Source organism: Cervus elaphus, chromosome 25 (genome assembly GCF_910594005.1).
Source record: "Cervus elaphus chromosome 25, mCerEla1.1, whole genome shotgun sequence".
In the NCBI taxonomy this organism is placed as follows: Eukaryota; Metazoa; Chordata; class Mammalia; order Artiodactyla; family Cervidae; genus Cervus; species Cervus elaphus.
This window is the reverse complement of record NC_057839.1, coordinates 13,450,609-13,478,388: the sequence shown is the minus strand read 5'-3', so window position 1 is coordinate 13,478,388 and position 27,780 is coordinate 13,450,609. Positions and strand designations below refer to the sequence as shown.

General features: G+C 40.1%; 1 protein-coding gene across 3 annotated transcripts; it reads right to left on the bottom strand.

Moving 5' to 3' along the window:
• Positions 1–1,743: 1,743 nt before the first annotated feature.
• On the bottom strand, positions 1,744–27,353 carry SMN2 (survival of motor neuron 2, centromeric). 3 transcript variants are annotated; one of them, XM_043887605.1, is made up of 9 exons: positions 27,161–27,353; positions 15,053–15,124; positions 13,517–13,636; positions 12,468–12,665; positions 12,161–12,316; positions 10,683–10,769; positions 9,559–9,669; positions 6,680–6,731; positions 1,744–2,104 (listed from the first exon to the last, which is right to left on the bottom strand). In XM_043887605.1, exons 1-8 carry the CDS (start codon positions 27,248–27,250, stop codon positions 6,684–6,686), a joined length of 882 nt encoding a protein of 293 aa, XP_043743540.1. In that variant the 5' UTR covers positions 27,251–27,353; the 3' UTR covers positions 1,744–2,104; positions 6,680–6,683. The 3 variants fall into 3 exon arrangements, with proteins under 3 accessions (XP_043743540.1, XP_043743539.1, XP_043743541.1); XM_043887604.1 differs by having other exon boundaries at positions 1,744–2,090; positions 6,681–6,731; XM_043887606.1 differs by lacking the exon at positions 1,744–2,104 and adding an exon at positions 3,715–3,863 and having other exon boundaries at positions 6,681–6,731.
• Between the last annotated feature and the right edge of the window lie 427 nt (positions 27,354–27,780).

The following is a 27,780-nucleotide window of genomic DNA, read 5'->3' as shown; positions in this document are numbered from 1 at the left end:
AGAGTCTTCTCCAGCACCACAGTTCAAAAGCATCAATTCTTCGGCGCTCAGCTTTCTTCACAGTCCAGCTCTCACATCCATACATGACCACTGGAAAAACCATAGCTTTAACTAGATGGACCTTTGTTGACAAAGTATCTGCTTTCCTTCCAAGGAGTAAGCGTCTTTTAATTTCATGGCTGCAATCACTATCTGCAGTGATTTTGGAGCCCAAAAAAATAAAGTCTGACACTGTTTCCACTGTTTCCCCATCTATTTGCCATGAAGTGATGGGACTAGATGCCATGATCTTAGTTTTCTGAATGTTGAGCTTTAAGCCAACTTTTTCACTCTCCTCTTTCACTTTCATCAAGAGGCTTTTTAGTTCCTCTTCACTTTCTGCCATAAGGGTGGTGTCATCTGCATATCTGAGGTTACTGATATTTCTCCTGGCAATCTTGATTCCAGCTTGTGCTTCCTCCAGCCCAGCGTTTCTCATGACGTACTCTGCATATAAGTTAAATAAGCAGGGTGACAATATACAGCCTTGATGTACTCCTTTTCCTATCTGGAACCAGTCTGTTGTTCCATGTCCAGTTCTAACTGTTGCTTCCTGACCTGCATATAGGTTTCTCAAGAGGCAGATCAGGTGGTCTGGTATTCCCATGTGTTTCAGAATTTTCCACAAATTTATTTTCCTATACATGTGTATACAGAAGGAAAAAAAAAATCACTAGTTTGTTTCCTCCTGCTGCTGAAGAGAGATAAAAATGTCTGACACCTGCAGCCTATTTCCTCCACCTGGAGACCCCTGGCCTTCCTGCTTGTTACCCTCTCACTACCTTATAAATGTCACTTGTCTACTCACTAGTCCCCACAACTGTAAGCAGGAACATTCATCTGTGTTGCTCCCAAGCACATAGAAGAGTGCCTCACACAAAGTCAAATAACTATTTGCTGAAATTAATGACTTTCCTGAACCTACAACTACTCTCCAACCGTATTAGGTATTAAGGAAGGTAACATCCAAAACTCTTAGAAAGCAAATAAGCTACCTTCATAACTAAATTTAACCTGGCACATTTTAGGCAATATATTAGCTGCTTGTCATGAAAAATGATGACACTCTACTTACCCTGTAAAAAAATTTTGTAAAGCTTATCAATCACTTGAACATTCACTTATTTATTCAATAAATACTAATATGCTAGGCACATGTAGTTTCCCCAAGCAAAACCTCTGAAAGAAACAGCTCTTATCATATTAACATCTCCCATAGCTAAATGGACTAGGGAGACTCTCAGGCTATGGACACCAATGCTTTAGACTGAACTAAACCAGTATTATGTTCTACCTCTAGCGAATTTGAACAGAGACTCACATAGATACAGTCAAATGGATGGTAGATGGAACTGCAAGGTGGTGATGAAGAGAACGGCTTGGGCAATCCTGTCAGGCAGTGCATGTGAGGAAGGTGTGGAGGAGGCAGACAGACAAGGAAAGTGCTGCCGGAGAAGGACAGTATGATTTCCACCCAACAGAACACAGGCTTAGTTCCCAAGCAGCCAGGCCCAGTCCTCTGACATTCCGCTTCAGACAGGCCTCCTGCCCTAACCTTGGGTTGTCAGCAACACTGTTTTACAACTGGTTGTATCTTTACAATACTATCCTTTACCCGAAAAAGCCTATGTAGTTCTGTTTACATCTTTCCATAGGCTCCAACCTACCATATGTACTCCAAAGAAAAGCATTCAGATAGTCAAGTCTTTTTTAAAAAAGTTATTTATTTTTAAAGGCATTAATAAAAAGCTTAACATACTTACTAAGAAAATTACAATATACAAATGGGCTCAGTTGCAATTTTGACAGATTGACTTTCTGCACTGTATGTGACTTTGAATTTCTTTTAATCATATTTCCGTTGTTCAGTTATTCAAACTGATTATTCCCTTAAAATATCTGTTTATTTAAGCATGAATCACATGCAACAAGGGGAAATGCAGATGACATGCACCCATCCAAGTGTGCATGAAGAAAATGATGAAACATTTGTTCACTTCAACCAGGGCACATTAAAATACCATCTCCTTGGGAGAGAGCTGCATCTGAATCTGAAAGATAAAAAACCTAAATACAATCATGAATCTAAACAAAACCTATTTTCATATAAAATCATGAAGAAGAGAGAAAACAGCGACACCTTCATCAAGGTAAATAAAGCTAGAATAAAAATGTGCTAATGTAAAAGACAATGTAATACTAATTTTGATCTTTATGGGATAGTGAGGTATTTAGACAAACTGTGAGATTCATTTGAAGGAATAAATAGACAAGAAGAGTATTCTTTAAAAAAATTCTTAAGGACCACTGGTATTTGATTTGTCCTAACAGAACTTAAGACATATTAAAAATAATGATCAAACTTCTGTGTTAAAAAGAACAGTAATCAGACCAACACAAATGACATTCTACACTTACAGTAACAATAAAACTAGAAATTAAACCTACCTACCTAAAATTAAAATTTATTAAAAATTTCTATAATTAAAAACAATTTTGAAATTTGGAATATCTAGAAAATAAGAATTCTACAGAATCAACTAAATTTTCAGAGAAAAATTTATGGGTCCTGAAATATCCATTTTAATAACTAACAGGAAGATATTTTTTAAAACTTCTATGAAACGCAGAGAGTGGAAATCAATCCTGAATATATCATCTGAGTCCAATTTTAATTTTTGTGTTTTTCTTTCTTTTTTTATTGGCTGAATCTTGTCTTAGTTCCCTGATTAGGGACTAAACCCAGCCACAGCAGTGAAAGCACCAAATCCTAATCACTGGACCACCAGGGAATTCCCATTTTTGAGTTTCTTATTCAAGCAGTTCTAACTATAAGGATTCAGGACTCACTCTGAGCAATCTGCCAAAGAACAAAGATTAAAAAAATAAATAAAATAAATAAAAAATTTTAATTTATTAAAAAAAAATCTATCTTGCAGTTAAGCTGTAACTCTACTGGACTCTTTCATAAATCTGCAATATAGTGATTTTATTATCCCTTACTTGAAACATTCTGTTAGTCTTCATCTCAGGATTTAATTCACTGTGGTAGCCAGCCTTCAAGAGAGTCCCCAGCAATACCTGCCCTTGTCTAATCCCTTCCCGTTGGCTGTGGGCTGCACTTCTTCAAAAGGACAGAAAAAGGTGAAAGCGATGGTGTGTGATTCAGAGATTGAGTCATAAAGTGTATGGGTGCTGCTCACTCAGTACTGGATCACTCACTCTGGAGAAGCCGACTATCTGCTTGTGGGGACTCTCAGGCTGCCTGTGGAGAGTCCCAAAGAGCAAGAGAGCCTCCTGACAACAACCATGTGGGTGGGCTTGAAGCAGACGCTCCAGCCCCAGTAGAACCCTGAGATGATTACTGCCTTGAGCCTGAGGACTTGCAGTCTTAGGAGAACCACCCACACCTCAGTTGCCCTTGCATTTCTGACCCATAGAAACTAGAGATAAATAAATAAATATCTGCTGTTTCAAGGTGCTAAATTTTAGGATCATTTGTTATGGAGCAACACATAACACATTAACCAATGACCTCGAGCTGTGCTTTAAAAAAAAAAAAAAAAAGACTAAAAATAAGAACATGAAAGGATGGAATCACCGAAAAGGATGATGAAATAAATCATTAGCAGTGAAAAAAAAAAAAAATCATTAGCAGTGAAATAAACATCACTATTACACCATCCTTCAGTATTTTTATTCTGTTGTCCGAAATATCGGATTATCTTTCAAGAAGTGTTAACCGAAGTCTAGAGACACCATCCTTGTAATCTTTTTCTTTCTGTTTTTTGATCACAGTTGAAAATTCAGACCTTTTCATTTTTCTGTCCATAAAAGCAAAGAGAAACAAAATCGACAGAGAGAGTAAGTTCAAAATTATTAAAATGAGGATTTCCCTGGTGGTCCAGTGGTTAAGAATCAGCCTTCCAACGCAGGGGACGTGAGTTCCATCCCTGGTCAGGGAACTCAGACCCCACGTGCTAAGCCCACACGGCGCAACAATCGAGCCCACACACCACTAAGGCCCGATGCAGCCCAAACAGACAAATAAAGTCACAGAAGAGTCCGCCTTCCAATTCAGGGAATACGGGTTTGATCCCTGGTCTGGAAAGACCCCATGTGCTGCAGAGCAACCAAGCCCGTGGGCCACAACTACTGAGCCTGTAAGCCCTAGGGCCCATACATCCCAACAAGGTAAGTCGCCGCAATGAGAAGTCTGCGCATGGCAGTGAAGAGTGGCCTCTGCTTGCCGTAACTAGAGAAAGCCTGCATGCAGCAATAAACCCAGCACAGCCAAGAAAAACATGAAAGAAACAGAACTGATGCCTAACCTTTCATGATGGGTAAAAGATCTGACCTGAAAAAACTCCGAAATCTCACTTCCATTCACTACTTTCTCTCTCTGACATTCCATCCAGTCTATACTCTAAGCCCATCCTAGACTTCAAAACACTGCCAGATACTGAAGACATGATGGAGAATGAGGTCTAGTGCCTTATCTCTAATGATGGAGGAAAAACAAACACATAAATAAAGATAATATACAGTGAAAAGCTATGTAACAGAAATAAGCAGAAAACAGAAGAGGGGAACTACACAGATGGAGAACGCGTAAGAAAGCTGAGTAGCATTAGAGACAGTGGCATCACCTGAGCTAACTTAGGCCTTGAAACACGCTATCCTAATGCTCCAGTTTATATGTTCTCTGACTGGAACACGTCAACCCAATTCACTCCTTGCCTAATCTTTCTGTTCACCTTTTTAGACTTAGCACTTAGCTAAAGAACTTTAATTAAATAAAAACAACTTTAATCGAAGAATGAAATATAGGCAACTATACAGTTAAGTGTGAGGATTTATATTATTTTAAAAATACCCCTCCCAGGAATGCATCGATTTGGAAAAGATGGTTTTTGAAATTTGCTTTTCAAGGTAACATAGAAATATCCCCCAAGAAGCATAATGCCCATAATCTTTACTAAGAGTCACAGCATAGAAAGTTATCTTAAGGCTAAGACAGAAGAGAATCAAGCACTATGTAAAAGAACATATTTACTAATGTTATCAAGACGCCAAAGGTTACCGAACTAAAGGAACAGTGATGTCACATACAAGCAATCTAACAGAGAGAATGTATCAAACATTAAAAATGTGATGTTAAGTGCTCGGGCCTGGTGCACTGGGAAGACCCAGAGGAATCGGGTGGAGAGGGAGGTGGGAGGGGGGATCGGGATGGGGAATACGTGTAAATCTATGGCTGATTCATATCAATGTATGACAAAACCCACTGAAATGTTGTGAAGTAATTAGCCTCCAACTAATAAAAAAAATAAAAAATAAAATAAAATAAAAATGTGATGTTAAATGGGGATACACACACACACACACACACTCTCACAAAATACAGATGACAAACATCAAAATATAGATGAATATGGACCAAAAGTGTAAAATAAAGGCAAAACGGTTGTCTCAGGACGCCCTATAAACAGGTGAGAAAAGAGAAGTGAAAGGCAAAGGAGAAAAGATACACCCATCTGAATGCAGTTCCAAAGAATAGCAAGGAGAGATAAGAAAGCCTTCTTAAGTGATCAATGCAAAGAAACAGAGGAAAACAATAGAATGGGAAAAACTAAAGATCTCTTCAAGAAAATCAGAGATACCAAGGGAACATTTCATGCAAAGATGGGTACAATAAAAGACAGAAACAGTATGGACCTAACAGAAGCAGAAGGCCGAGTGCTGAAGAACTGATGCTTTTGAACTATGGTGTTGGAGAAGACTCTTGAGAGTCTTGGACTCTCAAGACTGCAAGGAGATCAAACCAGTCAATCCTGAAGGAAATCAATCCTGAATATTCACTAGAAGGATTGATGCTGAAGTGCTAATACTCTGGCCGCCTGATGCAAAGAACTGACTCACTGGAAAAGACTCTGATGTTGGGGAAGATTGAAGGCAGGAGGAGAAGGGGACGACAGAGGATGAGATGGTTGGATGGCATCACCGACTTGATGGACATGAGTTTGAGCAAGCTCCGGGAGTTGGTGATGGACAGGGAAACCTGGTGTACTGCAGTCCATGGGTCACAAAGGGTCAGACACTACTGAGCAACTGAACTAAACTGATCCTATACTGTATCACAAATCAAAAAGCAAGTCTGATTGTCTACAGTAATACAAAGTTTCGTCTCTGATTCTAAGGATTTCTCTTCAAAAAAGAATTTTTTAAAAAATTTATTTACTTATTTTTGGCCATGTTGGGTCTCAGGGCTTAGCTGCCCTGTGGCATGCGGGAATCTTAGTTTGCTGACCAGGGGCTGAACCCATATCCCCTGCATTGGAAGGTGGATTCTTAACCACTGGACCACCAGGGAAGTCCCTTAAGGATCTCTTTATTGTAAAGGTATGTTTTCCTTTCCACACCACCAACTGACAACATTTGCTGAAAAGATACTTTGACATCATGAGGATTCTAGAGGGGATATAGATCTACCTTTTATCAAACAGTTTTGCATCAAAATGTCTTTAATATTGTTTTACATTAACTTTTTTACTTTTCAACAATTTTCAAACATATATTTTTCACAAACTATAAAATTCATATAAAAGTAAGATTCTCTTTTAAAATGATGGCAGACTTACTCCTTAATTGAAATGTGAGTGCCTTCCTTCTTTTCGACTTTGTTTGAAACCCTGTAAGGAAAATAAAGGAATTTAGAAGAACAGAATACACATTTTATATAGAAGTAAACATTCTGTTTCACATAAGATATTTCACTAATGCTCTTTAATAAAATATCATCAGAAAATAAGCTTATAGCCTTCAAATGTGTTTTTAAGGGTTTTTTTTTTTTTTTGGATGTGGACCGTTTTTAAAGACTTTATTGAAATTGTTACAATATTGCTTCTGTTTTTGTTTTGTTTTTTTGGCCCCTAGGCATGTGGAAACTTAGCTCCCCCACCAAGGATCAAACCTGCATCCCCTGCATTTGAAGGAGAAGTCTTAACCATAGGACCTCTGGGGAAGTCTCTCAAATGTGCTTTATTTTTTTCAGATGTGCTTTAAAGTAAACAATTTCCTTCTTTCACTAAGTCTAAAGATGTCTCAAGATGTCACAAAGTCTAAAATATACATACAATGTGTCATACTCATTTATTAAAACCATTAAAATATTTTGGCACTAGACAGAAACATTTTACAAGACTGAAATACTTACTGTTTTTCCTGGTCTCACCTAGCAGAGTCCTACTCCTGTCTTCTGGCTTCAGTGAACCTCTACCTTCCCCTACACATATACACTTTCTATTTCACTACTCATCTCTATCTTTGAGGCCATAAGATGTATTTTAAAGTGATTTGTTAGTAATAAGCACCAAACTTAGAGCCTATGTTATTTTAATAATATTACCCTTATTTATTTGCATTCTGTTAGGATTTCTAGAAAAAGAAAAAGGTATAGGTTAAGAGCTAGACCCAAACCCTCTGTTGCTCTTATGGGAACAGGTTAGCAATGGAAAAGTTGTCAAACATGTATGCTTCTGTGGAGCAACAGTTAAGAATTGCAAGCCGAAGGCAACAGTCTCTAAAACACATGTAAGCCATTGGAAAACATGACAATGAATAGTAGCTTCTTCTTTTTAATGGTAAAAATTTCCAAGAGAAAAAAATGTAAGACCTAGGAAATGTGAATTTCTTTGTTTCTGATTATGAACCTATATTTATATTTTAATTTATACAGATATACAAGTAATGCCTCTAAAAGTAAAGATCATTTTCTCTGCAACAAGCTAATCCTAGTACTGAATTTGTGGCAAATATATCAGACAAGGCTACCTTCCCAGGAACTGTTGCTTGAACTGTGAAAGAAATAGAAACAGCTCCAGTTTGCGGATCAGGACCAGTGTTCAGTCTGCTGGGGACTTCCCTGGTGGTCTAGTTGTTAAGAATTCACCTTGCAATACAGGGACGCAGGTTCAATCCCTGGTCTGGAAACTAAGATCTCCCATGGCGAGGAGCAACGAAGCCTGCGAGCTGCAGCTACTGAAGCCTGCAGGCTGTGCAGTTACTGAGCCTACACACCACAACCTGGAGAGTCCATGCACCGCAACCGAAGACCCTGCATGCTGCCACTAAGACCCAACAAGCCAAATAAATACAGACTTTTTAAAGTATTTATAAACAAGCAACAACAAAGTCTACTGAAAATCTGCTAGGTTTTAACAACAGTTCAATCAAGTATGTGAAATATGAATATTTGAGCACAGTTAACTCACTGTACTCATTTCATCAACTCTAATTTTCATCTGTCATCCTTCAAATCAAATATATTCTAACACGTTAGAACATTGCTATTTTTTAAAAAAACATGCTTATTTATTTGGCTGTACTGGGTCTTCATTGTGGCATGAGGGATCTCAGCTGTGGCATGTGAACTCTTAATTGCTGTGTGTGGGATGTAGCCCCCTGAATTGGGGGTGTGGAAGTCCCAGAACACGGAAGTGTGGTTCTGGTGAGATGTGTTTGAGGTGCCCCTAACAGCCAGCCAGGTGGTGGGGGAAAACGGCCAGCTGGATAGTTCAGAACTAGACATCTGAGAAATTAACAGTACAAACATGGCATTTTAAGTCCTGGAGTAGATGAGGTCACCTAGTGAGTTTATAGTTAGAGAAGGGGGCTATAATTTGGGCATGAGGAATCTCACACGGGGCTGTCTATGGAGTCTGGAAGGAGCTGCCAAGAAGGAAGACTTAGGACTAGTAGACTACAACATGTTATTGAAGGCTACAGAAAAAAGTGCAGTCAAATATATTAAAATGTTGCTGAGAGGAAAGAGAGATAAAGCAGAGAACTGACCATGGAGGTGAAAATCTGAATACAGTGGGGAAGACACATGTCTACCCGATAGGCCTGAAGAGACAATGGGAGGTAAGGAAGTAAAGAGGACAACTAGAGGTAACTTTTTAAAGAAGTCTGTCTTTAAAGGGGAGAAGGAAACGATGTGATAACTAACTAGGGAAGTTAGAATACAGTTGAAGTAAAAGGTCACTAAGTTTAGTGAAACTGGTCCCCAAAGAACTGATGAATAAAAGCAAATTTCGCTATTTTTCTGTGTGTGGCTGCACCTTGTTGCATGCAGAATCTTAGTTCACCAACCAGGGATCAAACCTTTGCTCCCTGCAGCTTTAAATAGCTATACTGTTCAAACAAACTGAAGGTTTTGTGGCAACTGTGTTGTCAGATAGCAGTTAGCATTTTTTAGCAATAACGTACTTTAAGGTCTGTACACTGTTTTTAAGACATCGTGCTATTACATACATTCTAGAATACAGTATAATGTAAACGTAATTTTTATATGTACTAGGAAACCAGAAGAGTCATATGTCTTGCTTCACTGAGGTATGCCTATAGTTTTTAACTCTAAGAATCTACCTAACAAAGAAACCACTTTTTAGTTACAAGCAAAACGAAGTCACAAAACCACAAAGTGACTGTCAGGGAAGATGCTGAGTGATCACTTACCATGTAATAACCAGTATGATAACCACTCATGTACCAAGAGATTAACATACTTCCCAAAGCATCAGCATCATCCAGAGCATCCGGACACATGGGAGGTGGTGGCGGAATCATCTGGAAACAGAAAGATATACTTTAAAGTCAGTAGACAAAAACACAAAGTACGGTCATCTATTTTATGTACAGAATGCTGAAGTTAGCTGTATCTTTCCTGACATCCCATGTCATCTCTTGGTTAAATTTAAAAAAAAAAAATCTGGTGGAGAAGGAAATGGGACCCCACTCCAGTACATGTGCCCGGAAAACCCCATGGACGGAGAAGCCTGGTAGGCTACAGTCCGTGGGGCAAAGAGTCGGACATGACTGAGTGACATCACTTTCACTTTTCACAGTTAATTTTTCAGATTTGTTAGGCTGATCTTATCTAAGGTGGTGAGAGGTTTTTAGGAGTTAAAAAAAAAAATGTGGGATTTGGAGAAAGCTAACTAGTAATGAATAACAACAAAAGACCAATAAAGTTAAACTGAACAAGAACCAAAAGACAACAGGTCCCATAAAACATTTAAACATTTTGCATTCATTAGACCTATTTATCTATTCCATTATGAATCGATAGGTAAAAAATCAAGGATAGATAGATACTTCTATGACTTTCCTCAAAAAACATCCACATAGCATTTCAAGTAAAGGTTCTGGCTAGAACATCTACACCGCCCCCACACCAATACAGTCTGCCAAAACAACTGTCTTTGTATTTCACCTATTATTGATATTTAAAAGTCTACCATTAGATATCCACAGTCTACATGCCTTGAAAGGTAAAACACTGATCCTTAAGCATGGTGTCATTAAATCCTTCTAGATAGGAGCTACCTCCCTTAGAATGAGACACTTCTGCCAGGAAGGAAGCACGCACAACAGGACTCAGAGCTGGGGCTCTAAGAGCACTGAGTCTGCGAAGCAGAAGCTCATTAAAAAGAAAAACCCAAAGGTTTAGCCTCAACTTTTACCCACCAGAACCTAGCCACAGGGATGGTATACAATGACATTTCCAAACTACCTGTGTTCTGGCTAAACCCCAAACTCTGTATGAAAGTAAAGTTTAATCCGAACTCTTTTGCACTTACTGGTGGTCCAGAAGGAAATGGAGGCAGCCAGCATGACAGGAAATGCGGCGGTGGCGGCGGCGGCGGGCCACTGAATTTTAGACCTGACTGTAAAGAGTATTTCAAAGGAAGATTTATTTACCAGTTTTAAAACGTAAAAAGCAAAAAAAAAAAAACCAAAAACCCCCAAAACACAAAAAACCAAAACCCCAAAGTCCAAAGATTCAAAACAGCTGCCCAGAATAACATCTATATTATTCACATCAAAAAGGTTAGACAGAATCTCACATACCAAATGCTGACATCACACAGTCTCTTTTTTCGGCGGGGGGAAGGGGAGGGGGGCCACGCTGTACGGCACGTACAATCTCAGTTCCCTGACAAGAGAGCTAACCCTCACTATCTGCGTTGGAAACACAGACTCTTAACTGCTGGACTGACAGAGAAATCCCTAGACTCACAAATTTAGCTTTTTTTCATTTCCTTTCTATATAGACAGTCAGGGAAGAAAAGCAAAGTAAGGAAAATTTTTCATCACCTAGTAAATAAGAGATCAAATATTCAGCAAGGCATTTCAATCATATAAGACCATATCTCCCACAATTTCATAAACTGTATAATCTATTGGATGTCCGTTTAGCTACATATGCTAACTTAAGAGTATGTATTATAAAAATACATATTATAAACTATAACCTCTTCCTTAACAAGGAAATCAGCCCCTGAGACCAACAAAGCATTTTATATATATAAATTAAGAGGTCTGATCATTCTGAAAAATGTAATATAACACAAATTTCAATAAGGAGCTCTCAACAGGAAACCCTAAGAAAAAGTTTTAATGTCATGCTTGATTTAAAAAAAAATATTTAGTTATTACCATTGCTTGAAGAAATCAATGTTTTAACAAAACAACTGGAAAGGGATTTGGATTCCATGACATAACCAAAGGTAAAAACCTTTTTCATTTGTTACTGATAACCAAAAAAACCATAAATAAAAACATTATTTACATTTTACTCTACAAAACAATCTGGGAGCTTCTTTGGATTTCACCTGTACCAGATGTAAATATTGGGTTCTCTTCCAATTTTTATATACCTTATACAACTGTCACAGGGAACTACAGCACAACATCCAGCTGATGATAAAATATTTTCAAACTTAAGTTTGCTAAATCATTACTCTAACACCTAATACTTGATAAAAATTGCTGGGAAAGGCATTTCTATCTTATTTCCTTTTCAGAGAATTCTAGGTATCTATTCACAACATCTGTAGAAAGCTACAAAAGTTTCATGAGGGAAACTCTGGTGGTCCAGGTTCAACCCCTGGTCAGGGAACTAAGATCCTGTGAGCTGCATACCACAGCCAAATAAAAAAACAAAAAAACACCCAAACAGTTTAATGAGAAAAGCTACAATTCACTTAATGCAGGGGCTGAAGGTTCCAATACTGTTAACCATGTCCTGGGAAACCTTTTCTGGATAGAAGTTTACCTTTCCTGGTCCCAGGCCTGATCCTGGCATATGGGGTGGTGGAGGCAGAAAAGAGTTCCATGGAGCAGCTCTCGACCTAATATTATTTGGTTTATTTGGAGGAGACCTGGAGGAGTTCTCACTTTCATCTGTTGAAATTTGACTTTCATTTTCATTCTTTTAAGAGAAAGAAATATACGTATTTTTGTTATAAAGGCATCATTGAGAAAAATTTAAAGCTTCAGTGAATCAAACTGACAATCAGTTATACTATTTAGTTTCTCCTCTAGCCTCTACTTCTAAGAACTCTAATTTTTTTTATCCTTACCTCCTGAGCATTTTGCTCTATATTAGCTACTTCAGAGGTTGGGGAAAGTAGATCAGACAGATTTTGCTCCTCTCTATTTCCGTATCCAGTGTAAACCACAACACAGGTTTCTCTCTTAAAATCAATTGAAGCGATAGTAGCTGGGTAAATGCGTCCATCTTCTGACCAAATGGCACAACATTCGTCACCAACTTTCCACTGTAAAAGAAACGAAAGACACACAAACACATTTCTTACAAAAAAGTAAACTGTAATCCTGTTTGAGTGGGGTGGAGTTGGGGGTGGAGTGGGAGTCTCCAGTTAACTGTTCTGGGAGGCAGAATGTTATAGAGAAAAAGATTTGGGGCCCAAAACACAGAAATTTGAATTCTAATAGAAATACCACATCATTCCGCCATTTATATAATCACGGACACGTTTCTTAATCACTCTGAGCCGTGTTTTCCTCTGTCACGCGGCTGTGCTATGATCTGCCTCACACGCGTGCTGTGAAGAACAGGGAGGATGGGAAGCATGTCACGTGCCCAGTATCCTGGCCCAGCACGTGGCAAGCTCTCCTCACACGTCAGCTCCTTCCCCCTTGGGAAAGAGGACACTGAAGCAACTAGTGAGACACCAAAATAGTTACCTTCGAGGCTGACTGTTTAAACAGAAGAAGTGACTCTGCCCAGAATATTTAGTCCCTGGGTATTAAGAGTTTTAGGAGTCTGAAGGAAGAGGAGGACACCTCTCTCAGTTCTAGGAAAGTCAAACACCGTCCACTGAGGGTGAGCCCTCGGGTACCCCTCCCAGGCAGCACCACCTTCCTCCCCGCCGCCCCAACATACAGTGGACACTGTCCTGAATTTAGCATGTGTCATTTCCTCCTAATTCCTTATGCTTTTACTAACATGCATGTTCCTAAACAAAAAGTTGAGGTGCTTCAGAAATTTTATGATTACATGTCAATGGAAAACACTGTACTAATCATTTAATTAAAGACATTTTACACTATTTAATGACAGTAACAAGAAATTCTTAGAAGTTAAATCTTATGGTTTTAAAATAACCTGCTGTGAAGGAGTTGTGGTGTTCTTTCTTTGGCTTTTATTCTTCTTAGCAGATTTTCTTTTAGGTGTGCCTTTGGGTTTTTCTGAGGCTTCGGAAATGTCACCGTTCTTCAGAGCGTGCTATGAAAATGTGAATAGAAATGTATGTGTTACAGAGTGATGTATTATCAAAAAGTCACAACGTAACTCAGCCACTATAAACTGGTCTCCAGGCCCTACCACCTCAGAGAGGCTGTCACCATCCCACGGGCTACAGAAACTGCCCTTGAAGATATCATATACTGATCACCAGCTCTAAGGACCCTTTCAAGCAAGTCTCCTCACTCTCAGCCTTTCCATAATATTATACTCTGCCAATCATTTTTCTTCTTGATAGTCATGGCATTTTTGATGACATAGCAATGCAGAGCCCTAATGACTTTTATTACTTCTCTCATCAAGTTCTAAACTTGGGCATTCCCAATAAGAACTGCCATCTTTACCTGCTTAGGATCATCTATTCCTATTACTTCAATTATACTTACTATGCTAACAAACTTCCAAAACTATTATCTAGTTCTGGCTTTTCTCCTTAGTTCAGTATTTCTGACAGCCAATTTCAGACCTTCACACTTACCCCACATCAGTTCTTTGCCCACATCAGTTCTTTTCCTCAGTCTACTTCCCCCTTCAACACCACCATCCCGTCCCACATTCAGCCCTATTTGGCTCTGCATTTCAAAGCACTCTCTTGGTAACTCTGATTGGTATACTTCTAGTCTAAATGTATGTTGGAAAGCATGATATTGATAAATTGAGAGTTGAGCATCAAGGATGACATGCAGATATCCTCTTTCCCTCATGCTGCAGGAGTGACTAGGAAAGGGAGCGGACTCTACCCTTCGTGCTCTGTAGGACTGTATGCTCTGTGCCCGGACTACTGACGGGCCAGGCAAGGTGCTCAATGAGACTCAGCACCTCAGACTGCACGGAAACGATCATATTGGACAACTGTAAAAGTCTTGTTTGGGTTGCAAAAAACAGGCTTCACCCTGCAAATGAACTGTGTATTTTCTTGGCATTTATCACCATTAGGAACACTTGATACCTCATAGGATTTGGGGAGGATTAAATTAATTTAATGTATGTAAAGCACGTGGAACAGTGCCAGGAACACTGTAAACACCCTGCAAGTATCCATTACTGCACTATAGCTATTTATCATCAATATTATTTCAATAAGGGCTCGTTAAATATTTTAAAAGTATAATTCAGACTGTCCTTCCACTAATCTGAAATAGAAGACCTCAATAGTTTAATATAGTATAAACATATTCAAAATAATGTTTGAAAACTATTTAAATTGCCTCTGTTAAAGAGATGACATACAGTCAGGTTACCAACTTCTGAAGGTAGGTAATTAATTTATGTTATCTTTTAATCTTCAAAATTAGAACTGAATAATATGCACTGTAACACTTTAGTGTATGTTGTCAGTTTCTTCCCAAATGAGTATACATGAGGAAATAAGGAAAAGAATAAACAAACATTTCATACCTTAAATGAAGCCACAGCTTTATCATATGCTTTTATCAATGCTGTATCATCCCAAATGTCAGAATCATCACTCTGGGAAAGGTAAAGAATAAAAATAATTCACGTTTGGTTGTGTTTCACCAAAAATGTGTCTGAGGAACAAGAGTTATCTTAATCCAGACATAATGTTACACTAAAAAGGGGTATTTTAGCACCTAAATAAATCACAAGAAGCCTATTTGCTTAGAGATTATGTGACATTACCCCCAAAGCCAGACACAAGTAAATGCTCTAGGACTGCCATGAAGTAAATACTTTACAATGTAATTCCTATCCACCAACCACAAGTGGATCTGTTTAGGGGTAACCCATGTTTCAGTCTTTTCAAAGAGCAGATGAAGGGGTTCAGTTTGGCAGAATGGGAAAACATCTGGCCATCCGCTCAGCTGTATCCAGACTATGGGAAGGCTGTTCTAACCACTGACTCTGTGTTCCAAAGAATATTTTTTCCTCTTGATCTTGCAATGTGTCTAGATTGTCCAAAAAAAGAATTCTCAAAATGTTTAAAGATAAAAACCATTAATAATGATTTATCAATTAATTTTAATTTTAAAAGGCAGTGATATTAAGTAATCAAGAAAATACCTAAATAATTAAGCTATTTCTTTTTATTTGAATTTAATCCAATCCAAAAAGAAATATTTTTGAGCACCCACCATATACTAAGCACTTTTCACTGAGAGGTACATGAAATCATGTTCTCAGGAGAGATGGTCTGATCAGGGATGTAAGACATATTGTCACACAAAACAAAAGAATGATATAAAACAAATACAATAAAATATTAAAATGTGAAGTCAGGAATACGTGTAACTCTATGGCTGATTCATATCAATGTATGACAAAACCCACTGAAATGTTGTGAAGTAATTAGCCTCCAACTAATTAAAAAAAAAAGTTAGTTACAAAAAAAAAAAAAAGTTAAGTCAAACAATAAGCATTTTAATTCAAAAGTGGGAAGGAGAGACTGAGAAAGAATTTTGCCATAAACTCTACTCCTGGCGTGCGACCCACAATCAGGAGGAAACACAAAACCTGCATCTTCTTCCTGAGGAGGAAAAGGTCTGAACCCCAAATTAGGTATCTCAAGTTTTAAGACCAGTAACTGACAGATGAGTCACCAAAACATCTAACTTAAAAAACAAAGGGGGACGTCACGTCCCTGGTGGTATGGTATGGGTATGGGGATGGTGGGTAAGAATCCACATGCCAATGCAGGGGACATGGGTTCAAGCCCTGCTCCAGGAAGACCCGACAGGCCGCGGGGCAACTAAGCCTGTGTGCCACAAGTACTGAGCTCGCGCTCCAGAGCCCGGGAACCACAGCTACAGAAACCTGTGCGCCCGAAGGTCTGCTCCACAACCAGAGTGCGAGCAATGAGAAGTCCACGCCCTGCAACTAGAGAAAGCCCTCGTGCAGCAACGAAGACCCAAATAAATTTTATTTAATTAATTAAATTAAAATAAACAAAATGGGTTACTATTAAAAAACAACAACAATAAAACAAGGGGATGTTTGTCTACAAGTCACACAAAGGAACAGAACTGAGGAATGGCTCTGAAAGGGTTCCCATGCTTGGAACCCCTCCTCCCCCATAATACCAGTGCGGAAGCAGCTGACCAAGAGGCGCCCAGCCTTCCTGTAAGAGGCTCACTTGCTTATCTATAAAGTGACGGCCTGCAGGATACACACGCCGGCAAAGCCGCTTCAGTCCTGTCCCACTCTGAGTAACCCTATGGACCGTGGCCCGCCTGGCTGCTCTGACCATGGGATTCTCCAGGCAAGAATACGGGAGTGGATTGCCATGCCCTCCTCAGGGGATCTTCCTGACCCAGGGGTGGAACCCAAGACTTACTTCTCCTGCACTGGCAGGCCGGTTCTTTACTGAGAGCCCCGCCTGGCAAGCCCAGGCATTTAATTTATCATCCATCTGGTGACCGGCTAGGACGCTGAGACCAGAGGCGGGGAGTACCGTCTTTACGCTATCTGCCCCACTCCAGCCCGCAAGGGCCATCTTTGCCCTCTGCTGCTCTCCACAGCACCGGTTGTCTCCCACGGGCGACGTCCGTCCGTCTGACGTCCTCACGTCCGACGTCCGTCCGTCTGACGTCCTCACGTCCGACGTCCTCATCATCTACGTCTGCCGCACTGGTTCTTCAGCTGCAGCCCCGGGTGGGCTCATGCTCCTGGGTCCCACAGGACCATCAGTCAAAGAAATGGTCCCTGGCGGGCTGCCGGCCCCAGGGGACGGCACCAATAACAGACTGGAACACACCTCAGTCTTTCTGTGAAACAGGCCTATTTGCTTGTCCAGAAAATTAGGCTTGAGGAGAAGGCTTCTAGTTTGGTGCATATCAGGGATCTATGGAGATGCTCAGAGGCTGCCGGATGCAACATTTTCACCCCCTCTCTCTGTCTGGCTCAAGCTGACTGTACTCTCAGAATGAAGCTTAATGTAAAAGGTGACATCAAAGGCACAATGTGGAGGGGAATAAAAGTGCAGAGCTCTAGAATGAGTTCAAACTCAACTCATTATCAACTTAAAATAGATGATTGTAAATGTAAGTTATTATATGTAAGACTGGTGGTAACCACAAAGCAAAAATCAAAAATCTATAGGAAATACTCAAAAGATAAAGAGAAAAATATCTAAACATACCATTATATAAAATGATCGAACCACAAAGGGAGAGGAAAGAAGGAAACAGAAGAACTATGAGACCTCCAGAAGAAGTTTCACACAACGGCAGTAAGTAACCTATGCAACAATTACTTAAAATGTAAATGAACTAAATTCTTCAATCAAAAGACAGACTAGTTGAACGGATTAAAAAAAAACCCAAACATCTATATGCTACCTACAGGGGACTCACTTCACTGTTTACATTATTTTACGTATTACTTATAATAACATATGCAGGAATGGGTACATTCAAAGACATACAGAAGGCCACCAGGTACATGGAAAGATGCTCAACATCACCAATCATTCAGTTCAGTTCAGTTCAGTTCAGTTGCTCAGTCATGTCCGACTCTTTGCGACCCCATGAATCACAGCACACCAGGCCTGCTTATTTAACTTATATGCAGAGTACATCATGAGAAACGCTGGGCTGGAGGAAGCACAAGCTGGAATCAAGATTGCTGGGAGAAATATCAATAACCTCAGATATGCAGATGACACCACCCTAATGGCAGAAAGTGAAGAGGAGCTAAAAAGCCTCTTGATGAAAGTGAAAGAGAAGAGTGAAAAAGTTGGCTTAAAGCTCAACATTCAGAAAACTAAGATCACGGCATCTGGTCCCATCACTTCATGGCAAATAGATGGGCAAACAGTGGAAACAGTGTCAGACTTTATTTTGTTGGGCTCCAAAATCACTGCAGATGGTGAATGCAGCCATGAAATTAAAAGACGCTTACTCCTTGGAAGGAAAGTTATGACCAACCTAGACAGCATATTAAAAAGCAGAGACATTACTTTAACCAACAAAGGTCCATCTAGTCAAGGCTATGGTTTTTCCAGTAGTCATGTATGGATGTGAGAGTTGGACTATGAAGAAAGCTGAGCGCCAAAGAATTGATGCTTTTGAACTGTGGTGTTGGAGAAGACTCTTGAGAGTCCCTTGGACTGCAAGGAGATCCAATCAATCCATCCTAAAGGAGATCAGTCCTGGGTGTTCATTGGAAGGACTGATGCTGAAGCTGAAACTCCAGTACTTTGGTCATCTCATGGGAAGAGTTGACTCACTGGAAAAGACGCTGGTGTTGGGAGGGATTGGGGACAGGAGGAGAAGGGGATGACAGAGGATGAGATGGCTGGATGGCATCACCGACTCGATGGACATGGGTCTGAGTAAACTCCGGGAGTTGGTGATAGACAGGTGCAAATCAAAACCACAGTGATACATCACCTCACACCTGCCAGAATGGCTATTACCAAAAAGGCAGTAAGGGGCGGGGAGGAGGCTTAAAGGGAGCAGACATATGTGTGCTTGTGGCTGATTCACTTTGTTGTGCAGCAGAAACCAACACAACATTGTAAAGCAATTATCCTCCGATTAAAAGTAAATTTGAAAAAGTAAAATAAAATATACTCACATTAAAAAAAAAAGGTAACAAGTGTTGATAAGGATGGAGACATAAAGGACAGTGGTACACTGCTGGTGGGAATGTAAACTGGCACAGCCACTTTGGAAAATAATATGAAGGTTCCTCAAAAAACAGAACTACCACATGATCCAGCAAATTCCACTAAAGGAATTTATCCACAGAAAACAAAAACAGTAACTTGAAAAGATATATGCACTCCCCACATTCACTGCATTATTATTTACAAAAGACAAGATATGGTAATAACCTAAGTGTCCAACAATGGGAGAATGAAAAAAGAAAATGTATACAGGGTTTTCCCCACTACCTGAAAAACCTGAGAGTATTCCTATGAAATCTTTTATAAATGGAAATAGAATAATGCAAAGAATCAATTATGTTAGAATATAACTTGCTAATGGATTAAAAAAAAAACAATGAGGATAGAGCACAGATGCTCACAGGCACAGTTCAAAGCTACGCTGCCTGGATGCTGAGTGTGGCTCCCGGGGAAGGAGCCTGGCGGCGCCACGCTCACTGCCTGGGCTGCAGGCGGCCTCTAGCACGCCTTGCTGCAAAACACAACACTGAGTGTCAGTTTTACTTTTCACTTTTTTTTTTTTCATAAAAGCAAAAATCCTCTCTGGATTTCTTTCAGTTAATGAAAACAAGTATTAATGTAGGTCTTTTATGAAAGCAAAGTGGCAGAAAGTCAACTTAAAAAAGCAGGGGATACCTGTTCATATACAATAGAATATTATTTAGCCACAAGAAAGAATGAAATCTTGTCATTTGGAGACTACATGAATGATCCTTGAGGGCATTACACTAAGTGAAATGAGTAAGACAGATACATACCATGTGGTCTCACTTTTATGTGGAATTTAGAAACAAAAACAAAACCACCAAACAACAAAAAGCCCAACCTCACAGAATCAAGGAACAGACTGGCAGTTTCCAGGGACAAGGGTGGAGGTGTTGGGGGAGGGGTTGAAATGGGCACAGGGAGTCAAAATGTACCAACCTCCAGTTATAAAGTCAGTCAGTCATGGGGGTGTAACATGCAGCATGCTGACTACAGTTAATAACACTGTACCACATATTTCAAAATACAAAGATTAAAAATCTCAACACCAGGAAAAAGACAGTTGTAACCATGCATGGTGACAGATGTAAGGAAAGATATACCCATTTGAATGCAGTTCCAAAGAAAAGCAAGGAGATAAGAAAGCCTTCTGCAGTGATTAACGCAAAGAAATAGAGAAAAACAATTGAATGGGAAAGACTAGAGATCTCTTCAAGAAAATTAGAGATACCAAAGGAACATTTCATGCAAAGATGGGCTCAATAAAGGACAGAAACGGTATGGACCTAACAGAAGCAGAAGATACTAAGAAGAGGTTGCAAGAATACACAGAAGAACTGTTCAAAAAAGATCTTCACAACCCAGATATATCATGATGGTGTGATCACTCACCTAGAGCCAGACATCCTGGAATACGAAGTCAAGTGGGCCTTAGGAAGCATCACTATGAACAAAGCTAGTGGAGGTGATGGAATTCCAGTTGAGCTATTTCAAATCCTTAAAGATGATGCTGTGAAAATGCTGCACTCAATATGCCAGCAAATTTGGAAAACTCAGCAGTGGCCACAGGACTGGAGAAGGTCAGTTTTCATTCCAATCCCAAAGAAAGGCAATGCCAAAGAATCCTCAAACTACCGCACAATTGCACTCATCTCACACGCTAGCAAAGTAATGCTCAAAATTCTCCAAGCCAGGTTTCAACAGTACATGAACCGTGAACTTCCAGATGTTCAGGCTGGATTTGGAAAAGACAGGGAAACCAGGGATCAAATTGTCAACATCCGTTGGATCATCAAAAAAGCAAGAGAGTTTCAGAAAAACATCTATTTCTGCTTTATTGACTATGCCAAAGCCTTTGACTGTGTGGATCACAACAAACTGGAAAATTCTTCTAAAGAGATGGGAATACCAGACTACCTGACCTGCCTCCAGAGAAACGTGTATGCAGATCAAGAAGCAACAGTTAGAACAGGACATGAAACAACAGCCTGGTTCCAAATAAGCAAATGAGTACATCAAAGCTGAATATTATCACCCTGCTTATTTAACCTATATGCAGAGTACACCATGCGAAATGCGAAATGGATGAAGCACAAGCTGGAATCAAGATTGCTGGGAGAAATATCAATAACCTCAGATATGCAGATGACACCACCCTTATGGCAGAAAGCGAAGAACTAAAAAGCCTCTTGATGAAAGTGAAAGTGGAGAGTGAAAAAGTTGGCTTAAAACTCAACATTCAGAAAACTAAGATCATGACATCCAGTCCCATCACTTCATGGGAAATAGATGGGGAAACAGTGGAAACAGTGAGAGACTTTATTTTTTTGTGCTCCAAAATCACTACAGATGGTGAATGCAGCCATAAAATTAAAAGAGATTTGCTCTTTGGAAAAAGAGCTATGACCAACCTAGACAGCATATTAAAAAGCAGAGACATTACTTTGCCAACAAAGGTCCATCTAGTCAAAGGTATGGTTTTTCCGGTTGTCATGTATGGATGTGATAATTGGACTATAAAGAAAGCTGAGCACTGAAGAACTGATACTTTTGAACTGTGGTGTTGGAGAAGACTCTTGAGAGTCCCTTGGACTGCAAGGAGATCCAACCAGTCAATCCTGAAGGATATCAGTCCTGAATATTCACTGGAAGGACTGATACTAAAGCTAAAACTCCAATATTTTGGCCACCTGATGTGAAGAACTGACTCATTGGAAAAGATCCTGAAGCTGGGAAAGACTGAAGGTGGGAGGAGGAGGGGACGACAGAGGATGAGATGGCTGGATGGCATCACCGACTTGATGAACATGAGTTTGAGTAAGCTCTGAGAGTTGGTGATGGACAGGTAAGCCTGGCGTACTGCAGTCCATGGGGTCACAAAGAATCGGACACAACTGAGCAACTGAACTGAACTGATGGTAACAGATATTAACTAGACTTATTGTGATCATTCTGAAATATGTATACAATTGTATTCATTAAGCAGTACAACTAAAATTCATATAATGTTGTATGTCAATTACACCTCAATTAAAAAGAGGAAAGTAACATATGGTGGATGATCATGGGGGAAAAAGGCTAGGAAATAAAAACTAAAAGGATTTAGATAGATAGAAACGAAACTACCAAGCACTCTAAGGACAACCACAAGTCAAAAAAAGCATGGAAGCAAAAATAAACACACTGACTGTATGATTCCACTCATATGAGGGACCTAAGAAGTCAAAGTCATAGAAACAGAAAGCTGAATGGCAATTACCTCAGGGTTTAAAAGAGGAGGAGGTAATAAATAAGTGTTTAATGGGTAGAGTTTCAGTTCTGCAAGATTAAAAAGTTTTGGAGATCTACTGCACTACAATATGAATATATTTAACACTACTGTAAATGTACAGGCTTCTCAGATGGCACAGAGGTAATGAATATCCCTGCTAATGTGGGAGATGCAAGAGACACATGTTCCATCCCCAGGTTGGGAAGATCCCCTGGAGTAGGAAATGGCAACCCTCTGTAGTATTCTTGCCTGGAAAAGTCCATGGGGTCGCAAAGAGTCGGACACAACTGAGTGAGCAGACACAAACACACTGAAGTGTATGCTTAAAAGTAATTAAGATGACAATAGTCTTTTTTTTTTAAAAAATAAAAATAAACACTCTGACAGGTCAGTGAGGCAACAAGTCCAACTAGAATAATTTCCATGCTATAGAGGAGTTGAAGGTAAGTTTGAATACATAGTGTTGGTGAAGGGAAGACAGGTTACAAAACACCATCAATTAGCGTGTTGGATTTTATACAGTATTAGTCAACTGATGAGTTCCAAAGAGGTTGGATATAAAACTCATTTAGATGTAAGATGAATGTCTCATTTTCTTGTTAATATCCACAATACACAGAGAAATAGGTTCTGGTATAAAACTATTAATCTTGCTCTATGATAAAAAGTACTTAAAAATCATTAAGTCGGGGGAGGCGGGAGGGGAGATCGGGATGGGGAATACATGTAAATCCATGGCTGATTCATGTCAATGTATGGCAAAAACCACTACAATACTGTAAAGTAATTAGCCTCCAACTAATAAAAATAAATGGAAAAAAAAAAGGAAAAAAAAATCATTAAGTCTGGCTTTTCCAGTGGCCTCAGTGGTAAAGAATCCGCCTGCCAATGCAGGAGACATGGGTTCGATCCCTGATTGGGGAAGATCCCACATGCCTCAAGAGCAACTAAGCCTGTGTGTCGCAACTATTGAGCCCGTGTTCTAGAGTCTGGGAGCTGCAACTACTAAAGCCCTCATGCCTTGGAGCCTGCATTTCGCAACAAGCCACTGCAATGAGAAGCCCTCGCACAGCACGTAGAGTAGCCCCCGCTCTCTGCAACTAGAGAAAGCCAGAGCAGCACGGAAGACCCAGCACAGCCAAATATAAATAAATATACATTTTTTTAAATATCATTAAATCATTTTGCAGATAAGGAAAGTAACCACAAACAAGTAATTGACTTGTCTTAGGTTATGCTGCCCTTGGAATGGGAGATGTTCCTTGAAGCAGATGATATGTCAATTCTGCCAATACAAAAGGTACTACTAAATAAAAGAAAGTCATACTCCATTCCATCATTAGAAGTGAGCACTTAAAAGACACAAATACACAGCAGCCCAAACTCATCACATTTCAACTGTTACAAGAAATTTCAAAATGAACCACCAAGATACCCATACAAAGCTATTATAAGAAGAAATATTTTAGGTGATAAAAATTCTCAACTAACAATCACAAACAGAAAATGCAATAGCCATCTGAAATTAAATTGTCAAACAAGCATTTGCAATATGGAAAAAAAACACAATCAAAATTTCTAAAAACTCAGATGAGAAACGAAGGCAATAAGGAGTCAAATCAGAAGTTAAACAAAATCAAGAAAGAAAAGGAAGAAAAAGTAATACTGACTACAAGGTACCCAAAGAAGAAGATACTTGACTGAAAAATCTAACGGGTACCAAGGAACAGATGAGAAGAAAGGAAAGAAGAAAGAAAGGAAAATAAAGTGGTAACTGGCAAAAAATATTTAGCATATGAGTAAATGGGGTTCCTGAAGAATAAAAGCTAAACAATTTAATAAACAGTAGTTCAGACTCCTGCTCTTACTGCTAAGGGCCTGGGTTCATTCCCTGGTAGGTGAACTAAGATCCCAAAAGCCTCGGAGCTGAGCCGAAAGAAAAAAAAAAAAAAAGAATTAAAATATATCTACTCCATGACCCAGGCATTCACCAAAGAGAAATAAAAGCATATGCTCATACAAAGTTTTTTATACTAATATTTATGGTGTTTCTATTTTTAAGTCGCAAACTGAAAGCGACCCAAATATTCATGGACAAGCGAATGAATAAACTGTAGCACATTTATGCAACAGGATCCTACAGCAATGAAAAGGAATGAATAACTGATACATAAATGGATGGAACGCAAATTATGCTGAATAAAAGATGCCATATTAAAAAAAAAGATTCCATGTTTGTAAAATTCTAGAAAATGCAGACTAAACAAGGGTGACAAAAAGTGGATCAGCAGTTGTCTGGGGACAGGACATGAGGAGGGATGAAAGGGAAGAACTACAGAGGGGTATAAAGAAATTCAAATCCTCCCACACACTGGTAGTACACGGAGAAGCTGGGACAACATGAAGAAAAGAGATGGCTTGTCGGTCCCTAGCGGCTCAGTCACCAGCTACTGTAGCTCCGACACCTATGTGCATGCAAACACATGAAAGGTCTGAAGGAGAACCGCCCACTAAGACCTTCACAGGCTCCTGCCCCACAGAAATTATGAGAAATAATGACTATTGTTCCAAGCCACTAAGTTTTGGATGACTTGTTACCCAGCAATAGCACAGAGAACAGACCATCAGAACTGCCTTTATATTTGTTCCTCAGTCATCAACAGTAGCCCACCTCTGTCCCTACAGGCATTTCAAAATGAAATGTCGTCTCCATATCTCTCAAATCAGTGTGCCAGAGGTGGGAAGGAATGTTCCTTGTTCCTCACCTCCACTTCCAGATGATTCTTCCTCCCTAAAACTCCCAGGTTTGAAAACTCTGTCACCAAACTCTACTTACTGTCCACTATGCCTTCTCACAGCAATCACCTACAGCCTCCTGGGTCACCCTGCTTCATTCCCTGAGGTTTATATCCCAGTACTCTCTCCAACACTACTCCTGTCATAAGTTTTGGTTACTTAAAAATCCATGTACATGATCCTTCCAATACCCTATCCTTGTTAGTTCTTTAAATGCTTCACTACCAATGACCTTTTAGAGTGCCCAGTCTCAGCTACCCACTTCTCTGGTCTTTAATATAATCATTAACTACAACCTCTCCATAAACTCAACTAACAGTCCTACTCTCCAGCTACCACCCGCCAGTCTCTACAACTTACTCCCAGTAGGTTGATGATGACAATCATCTCACCACACTGGGCCTGGTAAAACTGTGATCTTCCCACTTTTTAAACTGTCTCTTACCATCCTAATGTCCTCACTTTCTTTCTTAGCCAACTCAGAGTCCACCATCAGTCAAGAAGGTAACTCTCTGCACTGGCCTCCTCACTTCATACTAGGTTAAAACTATAACCCTATTAACTTCTACTATTCATTGACTTTGTCTGCCCTCACACACCTGGATTTGAATTTAGCTAATGAAAGACACAATCATACTATCTAGTCTCCTTTAAACTCATAACCACAAATCTGAAGTAGGCCTTGAATATTGCCTAGCAACAATTCCACTACATTTAATCCAACACTCACCCACTCTCCTAGAGGCTCACTTCCTACCTTCTCTCTTCCCAAACCTCCAACATCTGACCCCTGCTCCCTCCTCACTACTGATGACATGCTTCTTTTACTGAGAGAATAGCAACAATCAAAACAGAATTTTCATAATCTCCTGCCACTATATCTGCCCATCCACACAAATCTGTACCCATATAACTGAACTGTCAATATTTCTAACAATATTTCTAACAATATTCCATTCCCTCCTACCTACTCTAGAACATTGCTGCCACAATCCTCTTCTTTCTTCTGCAACATCAATTATATTGTCCTTATTGGATCTTTCCTATCAGCCCACAAACATGCTGAAACATTTTTCCCATCTTCAAAATAAAAAACCAATTAAGAATCCTCTTTATCTCACTCCCTCTCCATCTGATTTCCTCTCTTCCAGTATCCACAATAAAACCTGAAATACTTGCTTATATGTGTTGCCTTGTATTTCTCCTCTCCGACTCTTGAACTCACTCCAATCACATTTCACTCAAGAAGGAGTTCTAAACTACCACAACATTGTTAATCGGCTATACCCCAATACAAAAGCTAAAAAAAAAAATTTTTTTTTTTAAAGAATGAGTTCTAATCTTACCCCCTTATAAACCTGCTCTACCTGTAGTCTTCCCTATCTTAGTAAAAGGAAACTTAATCTTTTCAGTTCTTCAGAACAGTCTTGGAGTTATTCTTCACTTTCCTCTCTCAAGCCTCTATTATTGTATCCACGTGCACAACCTGTTGCCTCCGATTTCAAAATATATCCAGAATGCAAGTGATTTTGCTCTTCGCGGCTAACAACTGGATCACTTCAATAAACTCCTAACTAGTTTCCCTGCTTCGCCCTGGCCTGTCCCTACACACATCCCACCCCTTCTCAGAGCTAGGGGGTGGACAGCCAGGGTACAATCAAGCAGCGGCAGCGCTCAAAGTCATGAAGGAGCCCAAACTGGACGAAGAAGGAGCTTGAGGCTGAGGCTCCCAAGTGGGGAAAGAAGTAGAAACATGCGGAGGCAGTGAGCGGACTGGCCGGGGAAGGAGCGCGGGGGCTGGTCGGCGACAGCGGGGCCTCAACCTCACCTCGCCAGTGCCGCGCCGGAACAGTACCGAGTCCTCCGGCTCCGGGAAGCCGCTGCCACTGCCGCCACCGCCGCCTCCGCCCATCGCCATTGCTAGCCTGCTGCCGGGTGCGCAGCGTGGGCTCCGTCCCTCAGCGAGTGACGACTTCCGCCGCCCGGCCTCTGGGACCGGAAGAGCATGGAGGCCTGGGGGCTGCCGGCCGGCGCGGGGGGGGCGCCGTGTGCTCTTCGCTCGCGGGCTCCCCCTGCCTCCGTCGGCCTCCGTCGGGCGCGTCGGTGTGCCGTCTCTGTATCCTTTAAGTTCTTCGATTTCACTTTTGCGTCTGCTTGTAGAGTGTTTCGACCCACAATAAATACTCTTAGAAAAACAATGTTCGTTGCAGGTCACTTAGAAAATATGGGTAAGCAAGAAGTAAAAATCAGTCCATTGTTAACCGATAATAATATAGCTGCCATTTTTTTAAAAAGTGCTTTTAAGAGCTTCATGTACTTGTGCTAAGTTGCTTCAGTTGTGTCCGACTCTGTGTGACCCTAGGGACTGTAGTCCACCAGACTCCTCTGTCCATGGGGATTCTCCAGGCAAGAATACTGGAGTGGGTTGCCACGCCCTCCTCCAAGGGA